At 51.5% G+C, this 26,371-nt stretch overlaps 1 protein-coding gene across 1 annotated transcript in view; it reads right to left on the bottom strand.

Moving 5' to 3' along the window:
* The window catches only part of THSD4 (thrombospondin type 1 domain containing 4), a 434,172-nt gene that overhangs the window by 269,349 nt on the left and 138,452 nt on the right, over nt 1–26,371 (bottom strand). The window contains exon 6 of the mRNA XM_060259859.1: nt 10,347–10,483. Within this exon, the coding sequence (XP_060115842.1) occupies nt 10,347–10,483 (137 nt within the window). The remainder of the gene's footprint in view (nt 1–10,346; nt 10,484–26,371) is intronic.

Below are 26,371 nucleotides of genomic sequence, written 5' to 3' on the forward strand. Positions count from 1 at the left end.
AGGAGAATTGGGAGGGGGGGAGGTGCTTACCAGAAGTGTGGAGGAACACTAGAATTAATTTCTACCGTAGAGTTTTGCCCAAAAACTAGTACTTCCCAAAAACTAGTACTTCTAGTACCCAAAAAGGAAGTACTTCTTCACCCAAAGGGTGATTAACATGTGGAATTCACTGCCACAGGAGGTGGTGGCGGCCACAAGCATGGCCACCTTCAAGAGGGGGTTAGATAAAAATATGGAGCACAGGTCCATCAGTGGCTATTAGCCACAGTGTGTATGTGTGTGTGTGTGTATATATATATATATATTTGGCCGCTGTGTGACACAGAATGTTGGACTGGATGGGCCATTGGCCTGATCTAACATGGCTTCTCTTATGTTCTTATGTTCTTAAAAAAACAGAGCATTACTCCCCCCGCTCCCAATTCATAACCACAACTCACTGAGAGAAAGGATAGAGGTATACTAATGAATGTCCTAAACCAGGGGCGGCCAATGGTAGCTTTCCAGATGTTTTTTGCCTACAGCTCCCATCAGCCCCAGCCATTGGCCGTGCTGGCTGGGGCTGATGGGAGTTGTAGGCACAAAATATCTGGAGCGCTACCGTTGGCCACCCCTGTCCTAAACCATACTCTAATTTCTGCTGTAATTTCGAGGACGAAAGGAGGAGAAGAGATTGGATTTATACCCTCCCCTTAACTTGGAGTCTCAGAGCGCCTTACAATTGCCTTCCCTTCCTCTCCCCACGACAAACCCCCTGTGAGGTAGGTGAGGCTGAGAGAGCTCTGAGACAACTGCTCTTGAGAGAACTGGGACTGACCTGCACGTGGAGGAACAGGGAATCCAACCCAGTTCTCCAGATTAGAGCTCTTAACTCCGACACCAAACCAGCAGTACTGCAAAGCGAAGCACCCCTCGGGGTTTCCTCCCCCTCCCCTCAATTGTGGGACCAATTCCAGGGTAGCGATGCGGGGCTCCAGGCCGGACCTTGGGACCCCGTGGGACTACAGCTCCTCCCCAGACTACAAAGATCAGTTCCCCTGGAGAAAATGGCTGCCATGGAAGGTGGACGCTGTGACCTTCTACTACATTGACTTTCCCAGGTTCCACACACACACACCCCCCCGCAAAATCTCCAGGAATTTCCCAACCAGGAGGTGGCAACCCCACTCCATGCCAAGAGGGGCTTGGCACCCTGCCTGAAGGTGAAAAATCGGCACCTCATTGTCAGATTTCTGTCACATTCCATCCCGCCGCTCCCTCTTTAAAAACAAAAACCGTACAGAGTTAACACAACCCAAGAGGGAACATTTGGACGCCGCTCAACGGCAAAGTTATCCCGGCAAGACTCCCTCGTAGCTTTCAACTCCCTTCCGAAGCAGTTGCCCGCACGGCCAACCAATTCCTTGGATGGAAGGCAGAAACTTCTCACCTCGCCGTCGAAAACATCCGGGAGCAAAAGTTCTCAAATTGTCACCTCCGCGCCTTTTTTTGTAGCAGGGACTCCTTTGCATATTAGGCCACACCCCTCTGATGTAGCCAATCCTCCTGGAGCCGACAGTAGGCCCTGTACTAACAGCCCTGTAAGCTCTTGGAGGATTGGCTGCATCAGAGGGGCGTGGCCTAACATGCAAAGCAGTCCCAGTCACCTCCAATGTGCTTGTGACGGATACTAGGGTTGCCAGACCTCAGGTGGGATCTGAAGTTCTTCAGTCCGCAGAGATGATTAGGGAGGGACAGTGGCTCAGTGGTAGAGCATCTGCTTGGGAAGCAGAAGGTCCCGGGTTCAATCCCCGGCATCTCCAAAAAAGGGTCCAGGCAAATAGGTGTGAAAAACCTCAGCTTGAGACCCTGGAGAGCCGTTGCCAGTCTGAGAAGACAATACTGACTTTGATGGACCCAGGGTCTGATTCAGTAGAAGGCAGCTTCATATGTTCATATATATGATTCCCCCTGGAGAAAAGGGCAACTCTGAACACACACGGAAGCTGCCTTCTACTGAACCAGACCCCCTCCGTCCACCAAGATCAGTTTGGTGTAGTGGTTAAGTGCACAGACCCTTATCTGAGAGAACCGGGTTTGAGTCCCCACACCTCCACTTGCACCTGCTGGAATGGCCTTGGGTCAGCCAAGGCTCTCGAGAGTTGTCCTTGAAAGGGCAGCTTCTGGGAGAGCTCTCTCAACCCCACCCACCTCACAAGGTGTCTGTTGTGGGAAGGAAGGGAAAGGAGATCGTGACCGTTCTGAGACTCTGAGATTCAGAGTACAGAGCAAAAGACAATTCCAATATCATCATCTTCTTCTCCTTGCCTACTCAGACTGGCAGCAGCTCTCCAGGGTCTCAGGCAGAAAGAGCATTCACGTCACCTATAACTGGAGAGGTTGCAGCAGGAGCTCCTTTGCATATTAAGCCACACACCCCTGATGTAGCCAATCCTCCTGGAGCTGACAGAAGGCCCTGTCGGAAGAGCCCTGTAAGCTCTTGGAGGACTGGCTACATCAGGGGGGAGTTGCCTAATATGCAAAGGAGCTCCTGCTACAAAAAAAAGCCCCCAGACACAGGACGTGCGTTCCGCTTAAACGTAACCTCAAATATGTTTCTTGAGCATCAGGTCTCCTTATGAGCACAACCACGAAGCGGCTTTCTGCTGAACCAGACCCCCCCGTGGCCCATCAGGCCTGGTATTTTCTACTCAGACTGGCAGCTGCTCTCCAGGGTCTCCGGCTAAGGTCTTTCGCATCACCTATAATCTGGTCTTTTTAATTGGAGTTGGCCGAGCTTGAACCCGGGGCCTTCTTGAACTTCAAGCAGAGGCTCCGTCCCCTGAGCCACGGCCCCTCCCCAAAGGAGCAGGGGTCATTTGGGGGTCCCTGAAGGCCCAAGGTCACCTCTGGCAACCTTCTCTCCCTCCTAAGCCGGTGAGAGGTTTGGCAAATAGCATCAGAATGCAGGAGGGAGAAATTCCGTTCTCGACAGAACCGCGGACGGGGCCAACTTTCCAAGGAAGAACAAAGGGAGGCCTGTGAGGGCTCAGACCCGCCGTTCAGCTGAAGCCTCAGAAAGGATTAAAGGTGGGGAAAGGCTGAACAATGCCGGAGGAATGCACCTGCGGTGAGATAGGATGGGGTGCCAGCAAAGGCATCCAATGGCTCTGGAGGCGGAGGGAGGGCTGGCTGCTAGAAGAGATCTCCAATCCAGGCCTCTCGTCATTCCAAACAGCCTCGTCGTCGGGGGTGAGATTCGAGCAGGCGCTCCTTTACATATTAGGCCACACACCCCTGATGTAGCCAATCCTTCAAGAGTTTACAAAAAAGGGACCCTTGTAAGCTCTGGGAGGATTGGCTACACGGGAGGGGGGGGTGGCCTCATATGCAAAGGAGCGCCCGCTGGAATTCCACCCCTGCTCCTCATGCAACTAGAATGTTCATGTTTCGACCCCGGAACTATTCACAGGAGAGGAGGGGGGAAACAGGGGAAACCAGTGGGATTCTGGGGTTGCCAGGGCTAAAGATTCCCCCCCTCCGGGGCCCATCCCCCAAACCCCGATCAGCTGTCCAGTGGGGGACTTCACAGCAAATAGGGATGCCAGTAAGGTTGCCAATCTCCAGGTGGGTAGCCAGGGAGCCCCTAAGGGTTCTGTGACTCAACCAGCCTCCAATATGCTCAACGAATTCTCATTCAAGTTTATAACAGAAACAGAAACAAACACTTAGAGCAATCAATTGTACATAAGATGAAGTCATACAATATGCATGGTCCTTGAAACGGACAAAATAGGTGAAGTTCAACAATATGCACAGTCTTTCTTGGGACCAGTACTCCTTCAAATGGTTTCGACCAAGAACCGGCAAGAGAGAGTCTTCTTCACGAATCAAACTGCCGTAGAGAAAAAAGCCAACAGCAGCAGACAGCTACGAAGGCGGCGCCCCTCTGCCTCCGTTTCTCTGAAGCTTCCACAGGCTTCATGCAAAAGATTACAAAATTGACAATGGCGATCAATCCATTCACAGTCGCTGGAGCACCACGTTATAAACATCACTTCCATTGCACTTGAAGCAAGAGATCTCCAGACCCCACCTGGAGGCTGGCAACCCTACTTCCGGGGCACACCAGAAGTGACATCACTGTGTCTCCAGCACCACAGCCCTAGGCCTGTCTTTTCTCCGGAAAAGTCCTCCTCACACCCCCACCCCACCGCGCACTGGTTGCAAAGGGGTACGTGACCACTAGGGTTGCAATCCCCAGGTGGGGGCAGGAGATCCCCCCGCTTCGGAGGCCCTCCCCCCGCTTCAGGGTCATCAGAAAGCCGGGGGGGGGAGGGGATGTCTGCTGAGCATTATGGAGACCGATTTCCATAGGGTATAATGGAAAACTGTTCTGCTAGTATCTGGGGCTCTGGGAGGCCTGTTTCTTCAGGTAGATGCACCATCTTTGCAGCACAGCATCCAGTGCCTCTCCCCAAAAACACCTTCCAAGTTTCAAAAAGGATTGGATCAGGGGGTCCAATTCTATGAGCCCCCAAAGTAGGCGCCCCTGTCCATTATTTCCAAGGAGGGAAGGCATTTAAAAGGTGTGCAGTGCAGTCCCTTGGAAAGTGATGGCCAGAACTCCCTTTGTAGCTCAATGATGCTTGTCACAACCTTGCTCCTGACTCCACCCCCAAAGACTTCTGGCTCCACCCCCCAAAGTCCCCAGATATTTCTTGAATTAGGACTTGGCAACCCTGCTGGGCCACCGTAACTGGGACTGAGGTCAGGGGTTTCTCCTCGCTGCAGGATAACAAACGAAAAGTGTCCCAACCGCATCTCCTTTGCCCCCTTTCCGGGCCTTACTTCCCCCCCCCCTCCTATCCCACTCCACAGAGAACTCTGCAGATTCCAGCGACGCTGCCGCACACGCTCTGGATCCAATCTGCAACTGTTTTTCTGGCCGCCAGCTTTTGAGATCAAGCGAGCCCTTGAACGAAGCCTCAGAACTCGGCCGCCTATCTGTCATCTACAAAGAAAACCCAGAGCTTCCAAAAAGATGCTTGGCCCGGCTAAAAATAAAGCCCGAGAACGTGTGTGATATTGTCCAGATGTGAACGGGCCGGGCCAGGGAGCAGAGTGAGTTTAAAACAGGCTGCGTTTCAAAAAGAACGGGTAAGGGGTTGCCAGCCTCCAGGGGGGACCTGGGGATCCCCCAGAATGACAGTCATTTCCAAACGACAGCTATCGGTTCCCCTGGAGATAATAGATGCTATGAAGCAGCGGTGGGATTCTTGCAGGCGCTCCTTTGCATATTAGGCCACACACCCCTGATGCAGCCAATCCTCCCGGAGCTTACAAGGCTCCTTTTTTGTAAGCTCTTGGAGGGTTGGCTCCATCAAGGGGGTGTGGCCTAATATGCAAAGGAGCCCCTGCTAGAATTCTATCCCTGGACCCTGTACTAAGAGCCCTGTAAGCTCTTGGAGGGTTGGCTCCATCAGGGGGGTGTGGCCTCATATGCAAAGGAGCCCCTGCTGGAATTCTATCTCTGGACCCTGTACGAAGAGCCCTGTAAGCTCTTGGAGGGTTGGCTCCATCAGGGGTGTGTGGCCTAATATGCAAAGGAGCCCCTGCTGAAATTCTATCTCTGGACCCTGTACTGAGAGCCCTGGAAGCTCTTGGAGGGTTGGCTACATCAGGGGTGTGTGGCCTAATATGCAAAGGAGCCCCTGCTAGAATTCTATCTCTGGACCCTGTACTAAGAGCCCTGGAAGCTCTTGGAGGGTTGGCTCCATCAGGGGTGTGTGGCCTAATATGCAAAGGAGCTCCTGCTGGAATTCTATCCCTGGACCCTGTACTAAGAGCCCTGTAAGCTCTTGGAGGGTTGGCTCCATCAGGGGTGTGTGGCCTAATATGCAAAGGAGCCCCTGCTAGAATTCTATCCCTGGACCCTGTACTAAGAGCCCTGGAAGCTCTTGGAGGGTTGGCTCCATCAGGGGTGTGTGGCCTAATATGCAAAGGAGCCCCTGCTGGAATTCTATCCCTGGACCCTGTACGAAGAGCCCTGTAAGCTCTTGGAGGGTTGGCTCCATCAAGGGGTGTGTGGCCTAATATGCAAAGGAGCCCCTACTAGAATTCTATCCCTGGACCCTGTACTAAGAGCCCTGTAAGCTCTTGGAGGGTTGGCTCCATCAGGGGTGTGTGGCCTCATATGCAAAGGAGCCCCTGCTAGAATTCTATCCCTGGACCCTGTACTAAGAGCCCTGGAAGCTCTTGGAGGATTGGCTACATCAGGGGTGTGTGGCCTAATATGCAAAGGAGCCCCTGCTAGAATCCCACCCCTGCGTTGAAGGGCGGACTCAACGACATCGTATCCCGCTGAAGTCGCTGCCCTGCACATGCTCCATCCGCAAATCTCCAGGAGTTTCGCGAGCTAGATCTGGCAACCCTGTCTCCTGTCCCCCACCACTGGCTAGCGGGGGAACCTGAAAACCATACTTCCTTCTAAGCTGATTTCGGGTGAGCTAGCTCACCGTTTTTTTAGCCGCCGGCTCACACATTTTTATCTTAACTCAGAAAGGACGGCCCCAGAGCACAATAATTAATGCAGTAGCCCAGGGGTGGCCAACGGTAGCTCTCCAGATGTTTTTTGCCTACAACTCCCATGGGAGTTGTAGGCAAAAAACATCTGGAGAGCTACCGTTGGCCCCCCCTGCGGTGGCCAAAGCACTCGTTCAAAACTTTAGTTTAGTTTAGTTTATTTATTATTTATATCCTGCCCTTCCCACCAAGTGGCTCAGGGCGGCTCACCACATATAAAATCTAACATAAAAATATAAAAACATTTTACATAGTTTACACCATTAAAACATTAAATACATACAGCGGTCATTATAAAACTACACTCAGTTTCAGGTTTCAGGTGCCGGTTAGTTGTAAGCCAGCCGGAAGAGGGCTGTCTTGCAGGCCCTGCGGAATTGGGCAAGGTCCCGCAGGGCCCTCACCTCTTCCGGCAGCTGGTTCCACCAGGAAGGGGCCATTACGGAAAAGGCCCTATCCCTAGTAGATTTCAAGCGGGCTTCCTTTGGCCCGGGGACAACGAGAAGGTTTTGGGTTCCCGATCTCAGTACTCTCTGGGGAACATGTGGGGAGAGACGGTCCCTCAGGTAGGCAGGTCCTAGGCCATATAAGGCTTTAAAGGTAATGACCAGCACCTTGTACCGGACTCGGTATATTATTGGCAGCCAGTGCAGAACCCGGAGCCCCGGCCGAATGTGCTCCCATCTTGGGAGCCCCAATAACAACCGGGCGGCTGCGTTCTGCACCAACTGCAATTTCCGGGTTCGGCACAGGGGCAGCCCCATGTAGAGGGCATTGCAGTAGTCCAACCTCGAGGTGACCGTTGCATGGATCACCGTTGCTAGGTCGTCCCGCTCCAAGAAGGGAGCCAGCTGCCTCGCCCGCCTACGATGGAAAAATGCGGACTTGGCAGTAGCTGCTATCTGAGCCTCCATCGTTAAGGAAGGCTCCAGTAGTACCCCCAAGCTCTTGACCCTGTGCGTCACTATCAACGGCGCACCGTCAAAAACTGGGAGGGGGATTTCCCTTCCCGGACCCCGACAACCCAAAGCAAAGGACCTCTGTCTTCGCCGGATTTAGCCTCAGCCCGCTCAGCCTGAGCCACCTAGCCACGGCCTGTAACGCCCAGTCCAGATTTTCTGGGGCGCAGACCGGCCGGCCGTCTTTAATGCCAGTAGCTCACAAAGTCGAATTTTTTCTCACAGGATTTCACAGCCACGAGGCTGCTGCGCCATGGAAACCACCCCATAAAAAGTCTGCCATGAAAACGTTGTGAATTTTTAAAAAAAATTTACAAAACACAGAGGCTGCCACCGTCTTGCCCAACATCTCCGGCTCGCGACGCTGCAAACAAACGACACCGTGACAGTCGATCGACAGCCTCGTCGACAAGATGCAAACGAGCGCCAGCCAGGTTTCCCAAAACAGATGCGCTTTCCCAACGCCTTTTGAAACGAGAGGGCTTCAGGAGTGTGCCCAAAGGAAGACGGCGAAGGCAGCCTAGCTCCCGCTTGCCAAAAGAGCCCCAAGAAGCCAGTCCCGGCACAGGAAAAAACGATGACCAAATTGCTGCCAAACAAACAGCCCCGAAAGGTGAAACCACAAGATGCATGTCTTGCATTCAAATCAGCCTCCCATAGCTGACAAAGCATTTCAAGGGAATCCAGAACGTCTTTGCAACAAAACCAGTAACTTAGAACCCTTTAAAAGAGATGCTCCAGGTATAATTCTCAGGGCTTTTTTTTTTTTTTAGTGGGAGCTCCTTTGCATATTAGGCCACACCTCCCTGATTTAGCCAATCCTACAGGAGCTTACAGGGCTCTGAGTACAGGGCCTTCTGGAAGCTCCAGGAGGATTGGTTACAGCAGGGGGGTGTGGCCTAATAAGCAAAGGAGTTCCTGCTACAGAAAAAGCCCTGATAATCACGTGTTAATTGCCTCTACAATGCCATGTCCATTTTGGGTAAGCCAACCTCCAGGTGCGGTCTGGAGTTATCCTGGAATTCCGATTTATCTCCTGGGTTGCCAACCTCCAGGTGGTACCTGGACATCTCCCGCTATTACAATTGATCCCTGAGCAACCAAGATCAGTTCCCCTAGAGAAAATGGCTGTTTCGGAGGACGTCGTGGCCTTATTCCCTGCTGAGGTCCCTTCCCTCCCCAAAATTCACCCTCCCTCAACTCCACCCCACAAATGTCCAGGAATCCCCAACCCAGAATTTGCAACCCACCTAAGGCTTGTCGGTTAGTTTGCTCGCAATCTCACGCAACCCGCAAACCCACCGGCAACCGACTGATATCCTAAAGACCATCGTTTCCCAGTGGTCTTTTTTTTCCCCACAAGGCAATTGGCAGAATTCACATTTAAATTAGGGTTGCCAGCCTCCAGGTGGGGCCTGGAGATCTCCCGCTTTTACAAATGACCTCCAGCTGGCAGAGATACCAGCTCCCCTGGAGAAAAGAGCTGCTGCTTGAAGGGCACTTGGCGTGATTAGTAGAGTGATCAAAGCCACCAAGTACTACACCGTCTTTCAGTTTGCAAAAATATATTAACAAGGATTGTGTACAACACATAACAAACAATACAATAATGACAGAGGCTGGCAAGAAACCCCAAGGGAAACTGTGTTTTCAGGTAGCCGGCTACAGGTTGACTCAGCCTTCCATCCTTCTGAGGTCGGTCAAATGAGTACCCAGCTTGCTGGGGGGGAAAGCGTAGACGACTGGGGAAGGCAAGGGCAGGAAAGGAAAGGTCCCTGTTCAAGCACCAGTTGTTTCCAACTCTGGGGTGATGTTGCTTTCCACCACGTTTTCACGGCAGACTTTTGATGGGATGGTTTGCCATTGCCTTCCCCAATCTTTTACACTTTCCCCCCCAGCAAGCTGGGCACTCCTTTTACCGACCTCGGAAGGATGGAAGGCTGAGTCAACCTGGAGCCGGCTACCTGAAAACCCAGCTTTCCACCGGGGATCAAACTCAGGTCGTGAGCAGAGGGGCTCCGACTGCAGTACTGCAGCTTTAAACCCTCTGCGCACGACTGGGGAAGGCAATGGCAAGGAAAGGAAAGGGTCCCCTGTGCAAGCATCAGTCGTTTCCGACTCTGGGGTGACGTTGCTTTCACAACGTTTTCACGGCAGACTTTTTACAGGGTGGTTTGCCATTGCTTTCCCCAGTCTTTTACACTTTCCCCCCAGCAAGCTGGGGACTCTTTTTGCCGACCTCGGAAGGATGAAAGGCTGAGTCAACCTTGGGCCAGCTACCTGAACCAGCTTTCGCTGGAGAGAACTCAGGTCGTGAGCAGAGAGTTCAGACCACAGCACTGCTGCTTTACCACTCTGTGCCACGAGGCTGCTGCGCCATGGAAACCACCCTGTCAAAAGTCTGCCGTGAAAACGTTGTGAAAGCAACGTCACCCCAGAGTCGGAAACGACTGGTGCTTGCACAGGGGGACCTTTCCTTTCCTTTCCTCTACATTCTCTAATCGCAGCATTAAGCTTCTCATTTCGGTGTGAACATCGGGCTCTTTCATTATGGATCCTTGCAATACATTTTTGCAAACTGAAAGACAGTGTACTACTTGGTGGCTTATGGTCAGTCCCCTGGAGAAAATGGCGGCTTGGAGAGGTGGTCTCTAGGGCATTGTACCCTGCTGATGCCCCCCTCACCTCCCCCAACCCCGCCCTCTCCCAGATCCACCCCCAAAGTCTCAGGTATTTTCCAACACAGATCCGGCAACCCTAATTTAAACGCCGAATCTGTAGACGACCGCGCTCGAAAAGCAAAAGAAAAAAAATCGCTCCTACCTTACACTGACCGGACACGCAAACGGAAGTCCCGTTCTGGTCGCAGGGCGTCCCATCGATGACTTGCTCGGCCTGCCTGACGTAGAACCGGTACCCAACAGCTCGGCAGTTGAGCTCACACTTCTGACTGCCTTTCACTGGAAGGGAGAAACGGAAGGGTGAGTGGGGCAAGGACAGCCCGTAAAGACGAATGTTGAATCCTGGGATGGAAGCAAGTTGGGGGCCCGGAGATGAAACTGTCAGTTCCCTGACAGTGGGTGGGAAGTGGGTGGGAATCCTGAGCTACGTGGTCATATGGACATATGAAGCTGCATTATACTGAATCAGACCCTCGGTCCATCAAAATCAGTATTGTCTACTCAGACTGGCAGCGGCTCTCCCAGGGTCTCAAGCTGAGGTTTTTCACGCCTACTTGCCTGGACTCTTTTGAGTTGGAGATGCCGGGGATTGAACTGGGACCTTCTGCTTACCAAGCAGATGCTCTACCACTGAGCCACCGTCCCTCCCCAATATGAAGCTGCCTTCTACTGAATCAGACCCTGGGTCCATCAAAGTCAGTATTGTCTACTCAGACTGGCAGCGGCTCTCCAGGGTCTCGAGCTGAAGTTTTCCACCCCTACTTGCCTGGAGCCTTTTTAGTTGCAGATGCCGGGGATTGAACCTGAGACCTTCTGCTTACCAAGCAAATGCTCTAACCACTGAGCCACTGTCCCCTGTATTTGTTTCATTTAGGGTTGCCAAGTCCAATTGAAGAAATACCTGGGGACTTTGGGGGTGGAGCCAGGAGACGTTGGGGGGTGGAGCAAGGAGACTGTGGGGGTGGGGCCAGGAGGCTTTGGGGGTGGAGCCAGGAGCAAGATTGCGGACAAGCATAAGTGAACTCCAACGGGAGGTCTGGCCATCACATTTAAAGGGACCGCACGCCTTTTAAATGCCTTCCCTCCGTTGGAAATAATGAAGGATAGGGGCATCTTCTTTTGGGGCTCGTAGAATTGGACCCCCTGGCCCAATCTTTTTGAAACTTGGAGAGTCTTTTGAGAAGTGGCATCGAATGTTATGCTGAAAATTTGGTCCCTCTACCTCAAAATACAGCCCCCCCCCAGAGCCCCAAATACCTGTGGGATGAATTCTCCATTATACGCTATGGGAATCAGTCTCCATAGGGAATAATAGAGTGCCCAGTAGACATTTCCCTCCCCCCCCCAACCCCGCTTTCTGATGACCCTAAAGCAGGGGAGGGCCTCCAAACCAGGGCATCCCCTGGCCCCACCTGGGGATTGGCAACCCTAGTTTCATTTCTTTATTGAGCTTTATATCCAGCTCGCCCCACCAGCAGGCTCAAGGAGGCTGACGACAGACAAGCCAATAAAATCCGACAAACCTTTCTGCAGGGTTGCCAGCCTCCAGGCGGGGCCTGGAGATCTCCCACTGTTTGCAACTGATCTCCTGGCAACCAAGATCGGTCCCCCTGGAGAAAACGGCTGCTTGGAAGAGTGACGTCTCTATTTAGGAGAGGCGTTTCCCCCACTGGCCAACTGGCCCACGGTGGGGAGGAGCCACCAAAACCGGAGATCTCCCACCGGGGCCTGGGAACAGGCAACAGAGGCAGGCAAGGGCAAACCACCTCCGTTCGTCCCTTGCTTCGAAACACCTTTGAGGTGGCCATGATTTGCCTGTGACCCGACGGCGCTTCCTACCCCCACCAAGAGGCTGGATTTCCACGCTAGCAAGCCGCCCTGCACCCTGGTCCAATCAACTTCATCCAGGATGCCTTCTTTCAGGGGTATTAAATATACGATCCAGGGGCTGAATCAGGCCCCGGAGGGCTCCTATCAGGCCCTCGGGCAACTGGCTGTCATCTGCTTCCTTCTCCCTCTCTCTTGCTTCCTTCTGCATCACAGCTTGCTTTGCAAGGCTTGCTCAACTGAACAGGAGCTACAGAGCAAAGCCTCTATTTCTCTCATTGGCTGAGGCTCCTCCCTTGGGGAGGAAGGGGGGGGAGGCAGAGCTTGTTTTTTCTAGGCTCTCTCAATTGCACAGGAGAGCTGCTGAGCCAAGCCTCTCTTCCTTCTATTGGCTGAGGCTCCTCTCCCTCCTGGTCCCCAGGGGAGGGGAGGGAAAGAGCCAGAGCTTCCTTTGCCCAGTTCCCTGGATCCCATGGGAGAAATACAAAGAAAGCACCGTTAAGACCAATGAGTGCTAACGTTGTAAGCATGTTTTAAGGGGTTTTTTAAAAAAAATTTTAATTGTGTTTGTCTGTATCCTCTGCTACCTAAATCCTCCACTACTACATGGCCCGGACAGACGTGGCTCAGCCCAACCGGACTTGGTCTCATTTATGTCAGATGCGGCCCTCATAACAAATGAGTCCGACACCCCTGCCTTATTTTGTTTGGATGCGGACTGTTATTCGGCCTTCCGCTGCCAAGTGGCTTGTAGCAGAGTAGCTGTTGTGGGTAATTAGAAACTTCCTTCTCCTTTTGGCACCTGCCGTTGTCGGTTTCCTGCAGAGCTGGAGATGAAAGCTTGATGACTTCGGCTGCCGGAGTGGGGCTGGGGGCTACGGGAGGGTGGGGGTTTGGGAAGGATGCTGGCTCTGTTCTCCTGACCTCGGAGCAGGAGGGAGGAACGTTTGTCCCAAAGGGAGAGAACAGGCACCCGTCCCCTCAAAAGCCTTCCTGCCTTATCCCAGAGAGGACATCCAGAGCAACTGAACTCCATCAAAGGTAAGAGGGTAACGGACAGAGCGGCCAAAGTGTGGCTCGGGGGCCACGTGTGTCTCTTTCGCACATTGTATGGCTCTCAAAGCCCCCACAAGCCCCATCTGCCGGCTTGGAGAAGGTCTTTCTCTCTTTAAATCACTTCTCCAAGCCAAGCCAGCCAGCAGCTTGGAAAATGCATTTAAAGATAAAGTTGCTTTCTTTCCACCTCTCCCTCCTCCCTCCCTCCCTTTTTTGTTTGTCTGTATCCTCTGCTACCTCCTTCCCTCAAACATCTGGCATTCTTCATCATCATCTCCTTCCTTCCTTCCTTCCTTCCTTCCTTCCTTCCTTCCTTCCTTCCTTCTTTCTTTCCTTCCTTCCTTCCTTCCTTCCTTCCTTCCTTCCTTCCTTCCTTCCTTCCTCCCTCCCTCGCCTTGCAGCTCTCAAACATCTGACATTTCTTCTATGTGGCTCTAACATTAAGCAAGCTTGGCCAGCCCTGGCAACAGACAACAAGGCCTTCAGGCTGTTTCCTTCTAAAGCATAATGGTAAAACATCTCCGCTCACATCCCAGCTACTAGAAACTCCTGCCTGGCACCCAAGGGAAGTAGGGTTCCCTCCTCCAGGTAGAGGAACTCTTTGGAGCGGGGAGAACAAGCACTTCAGTGGGGGTAAGCACTTCAGAAGAGCTCTGCTGAAACAGACCAGTGGTGCATCTCGTAAAGAATCCTGTCTCACCCAGGGGCCGACCAGATCTTTTGGGCAGCCAACAAGACATAGAGAACGTAAGAGAAGCCATGTTAGATCAGGTCACTGGATCCAGTCCTGTGTCACACAATGGCCAAAACCCAGGTGCCATCAGGAGGTCCACCCATGGGGCCAGAACTCCAGAAGGCCTCCCACTGTTGCCCCCCCGCAAGCAACAATGAGACAGAGCATTACTTGCCCCAGACAAAGTGTTCCATCTACCCCTTGTGGCTAACAGCCACTGAGGGACCCTCTGCTCCAGATGTTTATCTGAGAACTTCCCTCTATTTTGCCTTCTGTCTTTGGGCTTCAGAGGTTAACTGAACATGGAGGTTCCCTTCAGTAACTGTGATTAGCAGCCACGGATACACCTTTTCTCCATGAATCTATCTGATCCTCTTTTAAAGCCTCTACGCCTATAGCCATCATGTCATCCTCCGGCAGTGAATTCCATATCTGAATCGCTTCCTGTGTCAAGCAGGATTTCCTTTTGTCCGTCCTGAACCTCCTGCCAAATCAGCTTCATTGGTTGCCCTCGAATTCTAGTCTTTGGGGAGAGAAAGAAAAAGTTCTCTTTCTCCAGTGCTCAGGGGCGTGGGCGGTGGGGCGTAGCTCACGACTGAGGGGGCGTGGCCCTGAAACGCCCCGCCCTAGCTAGGGGCCTGTTCTCCACTCTCTCCACCCCGTGCGTTATTTTACAAACCTTTAGCATGTCCCCTCCCTGCCCTTACAATCTCTTTTCTAACATACATCATGGCATGCTGTCCAGCAGCCTCGGCGGGCAACTCTCAAGGAATGGCACGTCCTTGCATTTCCATTGCATAAGCCTCGTTTTGCCCCATGTGGCAACCCACCCCCCACCCCCCACCCCCGACTGCAAGGCCGCTCCCAGGACCTCTCCCTTGACCCCAGAGCCGGCTCGGCCATTTTCCCCCCGCACAGCTAAGGCAGAGGAATCCAAACAAAATACATTCCGGCATTCCTCCTTTCCTTTCCAGCAGCCAGTCTTCAAAAGTCCATTTGCCGTGGCTGTGTTTTTTTAAAGAAATAAATGTTTGCAAAGAACCGCTTGCTGCCTAAAGAGATACCGGGGGTTATCACAGGCTGAGAAGAACCTGTTGCTGCAATGCAGAAAAGGGGAGTTGGAAAGGTGACTGCAGGCCAAGCCAAGAAACTGTCCCAAACGATAACATTCATAGAATCATAGAGTCGGAAGGGACCCCCGGGGTCATCTAGTCCAACCCCCTGCATAGGGTTGCCAATCCTTTTGGGGGGGGGCAGGGGATCCCATGGTTTGGAGGCCCTCGCCCTACTTCAGGGTCATCAGAAAGCGTGGGGGGGAGGGAAATGTCTGCTGGGCACTCCATTATTCCCTCTGGAGACCGATTCCCATAGGGAATAATGGAGCATTGACCCGCAGGCATCTGGGGTTTTTTTTCAAGGGAGAGGCACCAAATTTGCAACATAGCATACAATGCCTCTCCTCAAAAGACCCTCCAAGTTTCAAAAAGATTAGACCAGGGGGTCCAATTCTGTGAGCCCCAGAAGAAGCCCCTATCCTTCCTTATTTCCAAAGGAGGGAAGGTGTTTAAAAAGTGTGCGGTCCCTCGAAATGGGATGGCCAGAATTTCCTTTGGAATTCAATGATGCTCGTCACAAGCTTGCTGCCGGCTCCACCCGCAAAGTCCCCAGCTATTTCTTGAATTGGACCTGGCAACCCAACCCCTGCACAATGCAGGGACTTCACAAATACCTCCGTTCCCAGGATCAGCATTGCGCTCATAGCTAACTCTCACCTCTGTTGTCTGGCGAGAATTCTGGCTCTCGCCAATCAATGCTGCCCCCCACTAATTCACTTACAAATGACCATTTCAGAGGAGAGCCGCATTGGTCTGCTGCAGAAGAGCTGGATTCGAATCCGACAGCACCTTAGAGACCTGCGGGCCTGGTTTTCGGGGTATGAGCTTCCAATAATCAAAGCTTCATTAATCAGATGTGCTTGCCAGGCCTTGAAAGCAGCAGGAGCTCACAGAAGGGCAGCTCCTGAAGCTTTCTGAGGGTTCCCCCCTCCTCTCCCTCACCTATGTTGTCCACTGAATAGGAGGTGCAGCTGCATAACAATCCCTGGATTAGGAGAGCGGGCAGCCAGCCAGCCGGCAGGGGCTTTGCCACACCCCCAGCAGCCCTCGTTAACCCCTGGAGAAACCCGTGACACCCTTTCTCCACTTCTGGTGTGATTTTGGCTGGCGAATGGCTTGCTGGCCTTTTGACTTTGAGGGGTGGGGGTGGCCAAGGAGAGTCCCAGGTGAGTGAGGCCTGCTTGGGCTGGCTGGAACTCTAAACAGCCTAAGCAGGCCTCACTCATTTGAGGCTCTCCTTTCTTTTGCTTTTGCTTTTGGCTGGTGGGGGGGGTGGCATATGCTAATGAGTTCCACCACCTATTTTTCTACAAGACGACCCCTAAGTACAAGCATTCTTTACAGTACCCCTCCTATCTTCTGATTGGGATATAAAGACTCAGAGAACTCCATTCCAACTTGTATTTTCTGAAGGGTGCTTCGACTTTTAAAAAAAGAGCGTTTCCAACCTCCAGTTGAAGCCTGGAGATCTCCCATAATTTCCACGAGACAGAGATCAGTTCCTGTTGAGAAAATGGCTGCTTTGGAGGGTGGACGCCGCCCTTGTGAGGCCCCTCCCCTCCCCGAACCCCACCTTCCCAAGGCTCCACCCCCTCAAATCTCCAAGTATTTCCCCTAACCCTAACCCAGGTATTTTGGTAATCTAATTTGGTGTAGTGGTTAAATTCACTTACTTCTATCTGGGAGAACCAGGTTTGATTCCCCACTCCTCCACTTACAGCTGCTGATGTTTGTTTGTTTGTTTGTTTGTTTGTTTGTTTGTTTGTTTTATGATTTATATCCCGCCCTTCCCAACAAGTGGCTCAGGGCGGCTCACAACATAAAAATTTGACATAAATAGAATTTAAGCATAAAACCAGTTAAAATAATTAATACATTTAAAATTTTAAGACATTTAAACCATTTAAAACATTAGGGACAGCAGACATCTAGTATAACTACACTTGGTTTCTTGTACCAGCTAGTCATAGGCCAGCCGAAAGAAGGTTGTCTTACAGGCCCTACGGAACTGAGCAAGGTCCCGCAGGGCCCTCACCTCTTCCGGCAGCTGGTTCCACCAGGAGGGTGGTCCCTGGTAGATTTTAAGCGGGCTTCTTTTGTGTCAGTCACAAGTTCTCGCAGAGCTGTTCCTCTCGAGAGCAGTTTCTGTCAGAGCTCTCTCAGCCCCACCTCCCTCACAGAATGTCTGTTGTGAGGAAGGGAAGGCATAAGAGATTGTCAGATGCTCTGGGTGAAGGGCGAGGTATAATTGCAATCTCTTCTTCTTCTATGCCAAAAATCCTGTTGGTCTCTGATAAGGTTCTTACAAATCACAGTTTGCATCTCTGTTCACATCCATGCACATTTGTTCCCAGTGCCTGCTGTTCAGAAAGTTCTTACAACATTGCTTCATTCTGGGCAACTGGCCGGTGACCCTCCATCCCGCATCCACCGCTTGTTCCAGTAACATGCCATTCGTCCCAAACCACGTCCTGCCATCGGGCAGCCTATTAAAAGTTTATGGGAACGACCCTGATGGAATGCCAGTTGTTTACTCCAACGACATGTTCCATTTTGAGAGCCATAAATTGTACACAGAAGCCCCCAAAATAGACATCCTAATGAGTCACAGAACTGTGCTTCTTAAAGCCTCCAGTTTAAGACCACGTCTGTGAGTCTGTGAAGAGCCCCGTGGCGCAGCTTGGAGAATACATTTTAAGTTAAAGTTGCTTTCTTTCCATCTCTCTCCCTTCTTCCATCTATTTGCTGGCCTGCCTTCCTGTCTTGCAAAAAGAACCCCGTGGTGCAGAGTGTTAAAGCAGCAGTACTGCAGTCCTAAACTCTGCTCACGACCTGAGTTCGATCCCCGGTTGGAAGCTGGGTTTTCAGGTAGCCGGCTCGAGGTTGACTCAGCCTTCCATCCTTCCGAGGTCAGTCAAATGAGTCCCCAGCTTGCTGGAGGGAAAGCGTAGATGACTGGGGAAGGAAACAGCAAACCACCCCATAAAAAGTCTGCCATGAAAACGCTGTGAAAGCAACGTCACCCCAGAATCGGAAACGACTGGTCCTTGCACAGGGGGACCTTTCCTTTTCCTTTCCTGTGAGTTTTGACCTGTTTTTATTGCATCACAGCTCGATATTTTGCCCATAGGAAGCCGGGAGATGCTGTGTTTGAAAGCATCGTCAGGAAAACAGATCATTATGGGGAGCTCCACTTGACTCCACTTAATTTTTTTCTTTTGACAAACTCCTCTTCCCCTTTCCTCTCAATAAAACGTTTGATGACTTATTTAACAAACTCTTCTAAGGCCGAACGTAAGCACATCGACATGGCCTCGGACAGTTCACAAATGAAGACAGGATTTTCGAATTATTTTTGAACAGAACAAAAAAAGGAAAAAAAATGCCAGGCGGTACGCGATCGATTTTTAAAAAGAAATTTTACAGAGTCCCTACAGAGTGTTTTGCCCTGTAGGCTTCATCAGGGGGGAACTGATTAAGCTCCAGGGCAAAATGGATCAGTTCTCCATTGTACCATTTGGGAATCGGTCACCACAGGGAATAATGGAGTGGCCAGCAGACACTTCCCTCCCCCCACCCCCGCTTTCTGATGACCCTGAAGTGGGGGGAGGGTCTCCAAACCGGGATATCCCCTGCCCTCACCTGGGGCATTGGCAACCCTACCTACGCCTCTCCCTCCTTTCTGCATTCTTCTCGAAAACAGAGTTCAACTTCTGACTTGTGATAAACACAGCTTGTATTCTTAAGCATTTAAAAGGCTTAAAAATCACTGGGCACGATAAAGGGGGGGAAATCAAAGATCGTGATTTCCCCCCCCCCTTAATCGTTCTTTCCCATGGCCACACCTCAAAGGGTCACTTGTGTGTGAGACAGCGAGATCTCCACCGAGTACTCTTCATTTATATCTCATCTCCCCAGCTGTTTTCTTCCAAGCAAATCTACTGGCACTATTTTCGCCATTATCTGATGGGCAAGATTCTTAAAGCATGATATTGCTGCCAGCTAACTAATTACAAAAATAGCTGATGGGTGGGCATGAATAATCCTTTGGTTATTCAACTATCAGGAAGTTGAGGCCTATAAGAAACAGCAGCCAAACATGATTAAAGGGTTGGATTCCTTAGGAGGGAAGGATTTGGGGATGTGGAGGGTAAAAAGGTCAAGGTAGTCCCTTGTGCAAGCACCAGTGGGGTGATGTTGCTTTCACAACGTTTTCACAGCAGACTTTTTACGGGGTGGTTTGCCATTGCCTTCCCCAGTCATCTACGCTTTCCCCCCAGCAAGGAAAGGGACAGTCCCCTGTGCAAGCACCAGTCGTTTCCAACTCTGGGGTGACATTGCTTTCACATTTTCAGGGCAGACTTTTTACGGGATGGTTTGCCATTGCCATCCCCAGTCATCTACGCTTTCCCCCCAGCAAGCTGGGGACTCCTTTGACCAACCTCGGAAGGATGGAAGGCTGAGTCAACCTGAGCCGGCTACCTGAACCCAGCTTCCACCGGGGATCTAACTCCGGTCTTGACCAGAGGGCTCCGACTGCAGTACTGCAGCTAGAAGGACAGAAAATACAGTTGCAGCTCAGGTTTGGGAAATTCTAGGAGATTGGGGGGGTGGGGAGGTGGACCTTGGGGAAGTTGGAGTTTAGGAAGGGGAGGGGTTCACATAGGGTTGCCAGCCTCCAGGTGGGGCCTGGAGATCTCCTGCTTTTACAACTGATCTCCAGCTGGCAGAAATCAGCTCCCCTGGAGAAAGTGGCTGTTTTGAAAGGTGGGCTCTATAGCATTGCACCATGCTGAGGTATGCCGAAAAAGAAGAAGAAAGAGAAGGAGGAGGAGGAGGAGGAGGAGAAGAAAAAGGAAATGGAGGAGGAGGAGGAGGAAAAGGAGGAGAAGGAAGAGGAAGAGAAGGAGGAGAAGGAAGAGGAAGAGAAGAAGGAGGAGGAGGTGAAGGAGGAGGAGAAGGAGGAGGAAAAGGAGGAGGAGAAGGAGGAGGAGAAAGAGGAGGAGGAGAAGGAGGAGGAGGAGAGGGAGAAGGAGGCGAAGGAGAAGGAGAAGAAGGAGGAGGAGATGGAGAAGGAGGAGAAGGAGAAGAAGGAGGAGGAGAAGGAAGAAAAGAAGGAGGAGGAGAAGGAAAAGGAGAAAGAGGAGGAGGAGGAGAAGGAAGAGGAGGAGAAGGAGGAGAAGGAAGCTGGGTACTCATTTGACCGACCTCGGAAGGATGGAAGGCTGAGTCAACTTGGAGCTGGCAACTTGAACACCCAGCTTCCACTGGGATCAAACTCAGGTCGTGAGCAGAGCTTAGGACTGCAGTACTGCAGCTTTAACACTCTGCGCCACGGGGTTCTTTTTGCAAGATAGGAAGGCAGGCCAGCAAATAGATGGAAGAAGGGAGAGAGATGGAAAGAAAGCAACTTTAACTTAAAAATGTATTCTCCAAGCTGCCGGCTGGCTTGCCTTGGAGAAGTGATCTATAGAGAGAAATGCCTTTTCCAAGTCAGCCAACAGGGCGGTGGGGGCTTCAAAAGCCACAGAATAAGTGTGAAGGGCCACATGCGGCTCCCGAGCCACAGTTTGACCACCCCTGGGCTAAGTGAACTGTTGCCATTTTGATGTTCTTCTCCAAACGTCAGAACATCCGATCAACTTCCTTCCTTCTCGATGGCTGCCAAGAAGACCAATTACAAAATTAATGCCCTTTGTCACAATGAAGAATATGCCGATGACCGCTCCGACAGGCTGACATTTAGCCGCGCCTGCCAGCTTGCGTTATTGTCGCCGGAGGAAGAAGCAGGCTTGGATGGAACCTCTTCTATACGATGTGCAAACAGGAATGATTCATACAACATGGGGCTGCGCACAATAACACGGCAGCATTACCGCTTCCAGAAATAAACATCTGGCACGCATAGCGTGAAGAGCGAAGGCGGCTGCTCGGGGCGCCAACCCAACTGGTGTCTCAATTAGCAGTTAAATAGATTCATCATCGTGAAAGCAGAAAGCTGCAACAGCACTGGGGTTTGGAGGGCGGGCTCGATGACATCACATCCTGCCTGAGCTCCCTCCGCCCTCCCCAGGCTCCACCCCCCAAACTGCCAAGAACATCCCGGCACAGAGTTTAAAACCCTACATCAGGGGTGGCCAACGGTCACTCTCCAGATGTTTTTTGCCTACAACTCCCATCAGCCCCAGCCATTAGGCATGCTGGCTGGGGCAGATGGGAGCTGTAGGCAAAAAAAACATCTGAAGAGCGACCGTTGGACACCCCTGTGATAAGACATCTAGATTCCAGTGCAGTAATACTTTAGAGAACAAAATGTGTGGGGTATTAGCTTTGGAGAGTCAAGGATCCCAGATGAAAGGCATTTTGACATTCAAAAGCTCATACCTCGGGAATTAAGAGCATAAGAAGAGCCAGCAGGATCAGGTCAATAGTCCATCTAGTCCAGCATCTTGCTTCACACAGTGGCCAACCGGTTCCTCTGGAGGGCCAACGACACAGCAAAGAGGCCAAGGCCTTCATAAGAAGATCAGAAGAGCCCTGCTGGATCAGATCAGTGAGGCTCCATCTAGTTCAGCCTCCTGTCTCACACAATGGCCAACCGGTTCCTCTGGAGGGCCAACAACAGGGCATAGAGGCCGAGGCCTTCATAAGAACATCAGAAGAGCCCTTTGGGATCAGACCAGTGGCCCATCTAGTCCAGCATCCTGTCTCACAGTTCCTCCGGAGGGCCACAGTTCCAGTTCCTCTGGAGGGCCAACAACAGGGAAGAGAGGCCAAGGCCTTCATAAGAACATAAGAGAACAGCCCTACTGGATCAGGCCAGTGGTCTATCTAGTCCAGCATCCTGCCTCACACAGTGGCCAAGCAGTTCCTCTGGAAGGCCAACAACAGAGCAGAGAGGCCGAGGCCTTCCCCTGATTTTGCCTCCTGACTCTGGGATTCAGAGGTTTAGTGCCTCTGAATGTGGAGGTTCTCCTCAGTCATTACCATGGCAAGTAGCCACTGTCAGATGTACCCTCCATGAATCTATCGGTAAGAACAAGAAGTTTTTGTTGGTCTGTAAGGTGTTACTGGATCAGAATCCAGCTGTTTAACTGCAGACCAACATGGTGACTCTCTGAAAATATCTAAACGGTTTTGACTCTTGAAGGATCATACCCCAAACAGTCTTTTTGGTCTCTGAAGGCCTTGGCCTCTCTGCCGTGTTGTTGGCCCTCCAGAGGAACTGGTTGGCCACTGTGAGAAAGCCAGTTTGGTGTAATGGTTAAGTGCGCAGATTCTTATCTGGGAGAACCGGGTTGGATTCCCCACTCCTCCACTTGCAGCTGCTGGAATGGCCTTGGGTCAGCCATAGCTCTAAGTGTGCAGACTCTTATCTGGGAGAACCGGGTTGGATTCCCCACTCCTCCACTTGCAGCTGCTGGAACGGCCTTGGGTCAGCCAGAGCTCTAAGTGTGCAGACTCTTATCTGGGAGAACCGGGTTGGATTCCCCACTCCTCCACTTGCAGCTGCTGGAACGGCCTTGGGTCAGCCAGAGCTCTAAGTGTGCAGACTCTTATCTGGGAGAACGGGGTTGGATTCCCCACTCCTCCACTCGCAGCTGCTGGAATGGCCTTGGGTCAGCCATAGCTCTCTTGGAGCTGTCCTTGAAAGGGCAGCTTCTGGGAGAGCTCTCTCAGCCCCACCCACCTCCCAAGGTGTCTGTTAGGGGGCAAGAAGATAAAGGAGATTGTAATCTCTGAGACTCTGATTCAGAGAGAAGGGTGGGGTATGAATCTATGGTCTTCTTCTCAAGTGCTTCTGGATTCGAATCCAGCTCATCTGCGGCAGACTACAAGAGCTACCATCTGTGCAGCTGGAGCAGTGACCTAAACATCCCTCTTCCGGCCTTGAGGATGAAAACCAAAGACAACTCAGGATCACAAATGCCCTACTTTCATTTTGCTTGCAAATATTTAGACAGTTGGGAAGCCGCCAATAAGAAAGTTAAAAATGCGAGAACAAACACTGCTGGCTGTAAACGATGCGGGCTCTCGGAGAGATGCTGATGATGCCACTATAAAGGCACAATAAAAGGCGAAATCTCCAAACACCGGTGGCCTGTTTCGGATCAAGGCATGTCATAAAAATCGTATTAGAAATGTGTTTGGAAAGCATCTGGCTGTGGTCGGCCAGCTGTTGTCAGCTCCGCCTTTATTAGCTCAGCTGGGCATGGTCAAATTCACACAGTGCCACTCAGGGTGATCTTTGTGTACCCCGACTAGGGGTATTAACCTCTAGCAGGGCCGAGAGAGAGAGACAGAAGAAGAAGAAGAAGATTTTGGATTTATATCCCACCCTATACTCTGAATCTCAGAGCGGTCACAAACTCCTTTACCTTCCTCCCCCCAACAACAAACACCCTGTGAGGTAGGTGGGGCTGAGAGTGCTTTTAATAGCAGCTGCCCTTTCAAGGACAGCTTCTATGAAAGCTATGGCTGACCCAAGGTGCAAGTGGAGGAGTGGGGAATCAAACCCGGTTCTCCCAGATAAGCGTCCGCGCACTTCTCCACTACACCAAACTGGTTCTCACAGAGAGAAATAACTCTGGAGAAACCTCCAAGTGGTAACCGGAGAGCTCCCACAATCAGGGCTTTTTTTGTAGTAGGAACTGCTTTGCATATTAGGCCGCACCCCTTGATGTAGCCAATCCTCCAAGAGCTCCCAAAAACAGCCTTGTCAGCTCCTGGAGGATTAGCTACATAAGTGGGGTGTGGCCTAATATGCAAAGGAGTTCCTGCTGCCAAGAAAGCCCCGCCCGTAATTAAGGTTAGCAACCTCTCGGCATTGGCTAGAGATCTCCTGGGACGACAAACGTTTTACGGGTGACAGAGATCTGTTCCCTGGGAGAAAACGCCCACTTCGGAAGGCGGACTCTATGGCATTATGCCCCACTGAAGTCCCGCCCCGCCCCAAACCACGCCCTTCCCAGGTTCCACCTCCAAACTCTCCCACCCAGAGTTGGCAACCCTAGGGCAGAGAAAATGGCTGTTTTGCATAGCAGGCCCTGGCCTTATACCCTATTGAGGTCCCTTCTCCCCCCGCTTAAATCCTGCCCTCCCAACGGTCCACCTCCCCAATTCCCAGGAATTTCTCAATCCTAACATCAAGAAGATAATAAAAGGGCCGCAGCAGTCATAGGAGATTTAAAAATAAGACCAAGGCCTCCCTGACCTGAATAGCCCAGAAAAGCCCAATCTTGTCAGATTTTGGAAGCTCAGCGGGGCCAACTCTGGTGAGTGCTTGGAGGAGAGACCTCCTTGGAATACCAGCAGTCGGGAAGGCATGGGCAGGCTCTATTCAGCCACCTCCCTGAATATCCTCCAGACCTCCAGTAGAGGTCAGTCACCAGAGGTCACTATGACTTCCAGGTGTGTGCCCCTCCAGGAGGGACGGTAGCTCAGTGGTAGAGCCTCTGCTTGGTAAGCAGAAGGTCCCAGGTTCAATCCCCGGCATCTCTAACTCAAAAGGGTCCAGGTGAGTAGGCGTGAAAAACCTCAGTTTGAGACCCTGGAGAGCGGCTGCCAGTCTGAGTAGACAAGACGGGCTTTGATGGACCAAAGGTCTGATTCAGTAGAAGGCAGCTTCATAGGTTCATATGTTCATATAAATAAAATAAAAAGACCAGGGCTGATGGCTCAAAATCAGGTAAGAACATACTTTATAACTCTGTGAAAATTCCCCCAAAATTCCCAACATGTTTCTCCAACAGCCTTCGTCAGGGGAATCTATTTGCCTTGCAACAAAAATCGTTCAAAAGGAGCGCAAGATCAGGCCACCTGAACATCGAACAATCAGCGGACAGCAATGGAGAAAAGCACGGAGGGACAAAGGACAGCGGCCAAAGAACCCAGCTGGGACCTACGAAGAGGTACATGAGCACCAGCTGCCATTCCACCAGGTGCCCACAAGGTGTCTCCACTGCTCCATAGAGATGCAAGACGCTCCTGGAATTCCCCCAAAGCCTTACTCTTCCTTTGGTTATTATGTCATTGACCTTCTGGGAAGGTAAAGGTTTGAGGCAGCGCAGAGCATTGGCTCACGGGAACGGCACCATGTGGAACAAATCTTGTCTAATTAGCACTGATTAACGGGCCCGTCCAGAGTGCGAGCCAACCCATGAGTCCTCAACAGGCCTTCCGAGGAAAACCAGGTCTTTTCCCGGCTCGCGTTCGCCTTCCAAAGCGGCCACGTTCTCCAGGTGAACTGATGTCTGTCATCTGGAAATGAGTTGTCGTTCCAGGCGGTCTCCAGGCACCACCTGGAGGTTTGGCAACCTTGTTTCTCAGACCCAGGGACCCTGTAGAGGTCAGGGCACAAGCTCTGGGTGTAGGTGGACCACCAGAGATCCTGGAATGAAGTCGAATTTAAGGGCCTTAAGTGTTAACAACAGCATTTATGATTTGGCTCAGAAGTACTCTGAGAACCAACAGGGCTTTTTATGTAGCAGGAGTTCCTTTGCATATTAGGCCACAAACCCCATATGTAGCCAATCTTCCCAGAGCTTACAGGGTTCTTAGTACAGGGCCTACTGTAAGCTCCAGGAAGACTGCCTACATCAGGGGGTGTGGCCTAAAATGCAAAAGAGTTCCTGCTACAAAATAAGCCCCGAGAACCAGTATCGTTGGTACAGGATGGCACAGTAATGTCCTAGCCACAGCCCGTCCCAGCAAGCACCCTGGCTGCCATGTTCTGAACCAATTGAAGCTTCCGAACAGTCTTCAAGGGCAGCCCCCCCCCCTCTGTCTTGACTACCCCAGACAAGGAGCTGGTAAGCAGTGTGCTTGTTGTCATCTCACACTGGACCACAAAACAGGTTTCCCTCCTGGAATTCTTCCAACCATCAGAAATCAAAGTGTGGTTGTCACTCCATTTTGGCCCTTCTTTCAGAGGGCATAAAACCCAAACTTTTTCATCTCAAGCCAGAATCCTGGCACTTCAGTCCCTGTTTGACAAACTCTGAGAAATCAGGCAACAGGTAGGATGACAGAGAACAGCGGTAAGTCTCGTACGATACGCTGTGCCAAGACGGCCTCAATTTACCTCCCGTCGCAGTTCATAATCTCTGCTGAAAGATTGGCAGATTAGCAAAGCTCTGTGCTTTTTTGTACATACCTTTGGAAGGCAATTCCACCACGACAATCATACCACATCACGCAAAAGCAAGATGTGGGCGGGGGGGGGGGGGGAGGGGAGAGAGAAGGAGGAGGAGGAAGAAGAAGAAGAAGAAAAAAAGAGGAACTTCAAGTTACAACTCGTAGCAAACAAATCAGCATTCCAAGCCATGATTCAAGAAGCATATTTATGTTCACACAAAGTCAAAGAGTTTACGAGTCTTCAGCCCAAAGTGGGGGTTAAAAATGGAACTACAGATTGTAACGTCGCATGGGCCAAAC

Source organism: Heteronotia binoei, chromosome 19, assembly GCF_032191835.1.
Source record: "Heteronotia binoei isolate CCM8104 ecotype False Entrance Well chromosome 19, APGP_CSIRO_Hbin_v1, whole genome shotgun sequence".
NCBI classification, from domain to species: Eukaryota; Metazoa; Chordata; class Lepidosauria; order Squamata; family Gekkonidae; genus Heteronotia; species Heteronotia binoei.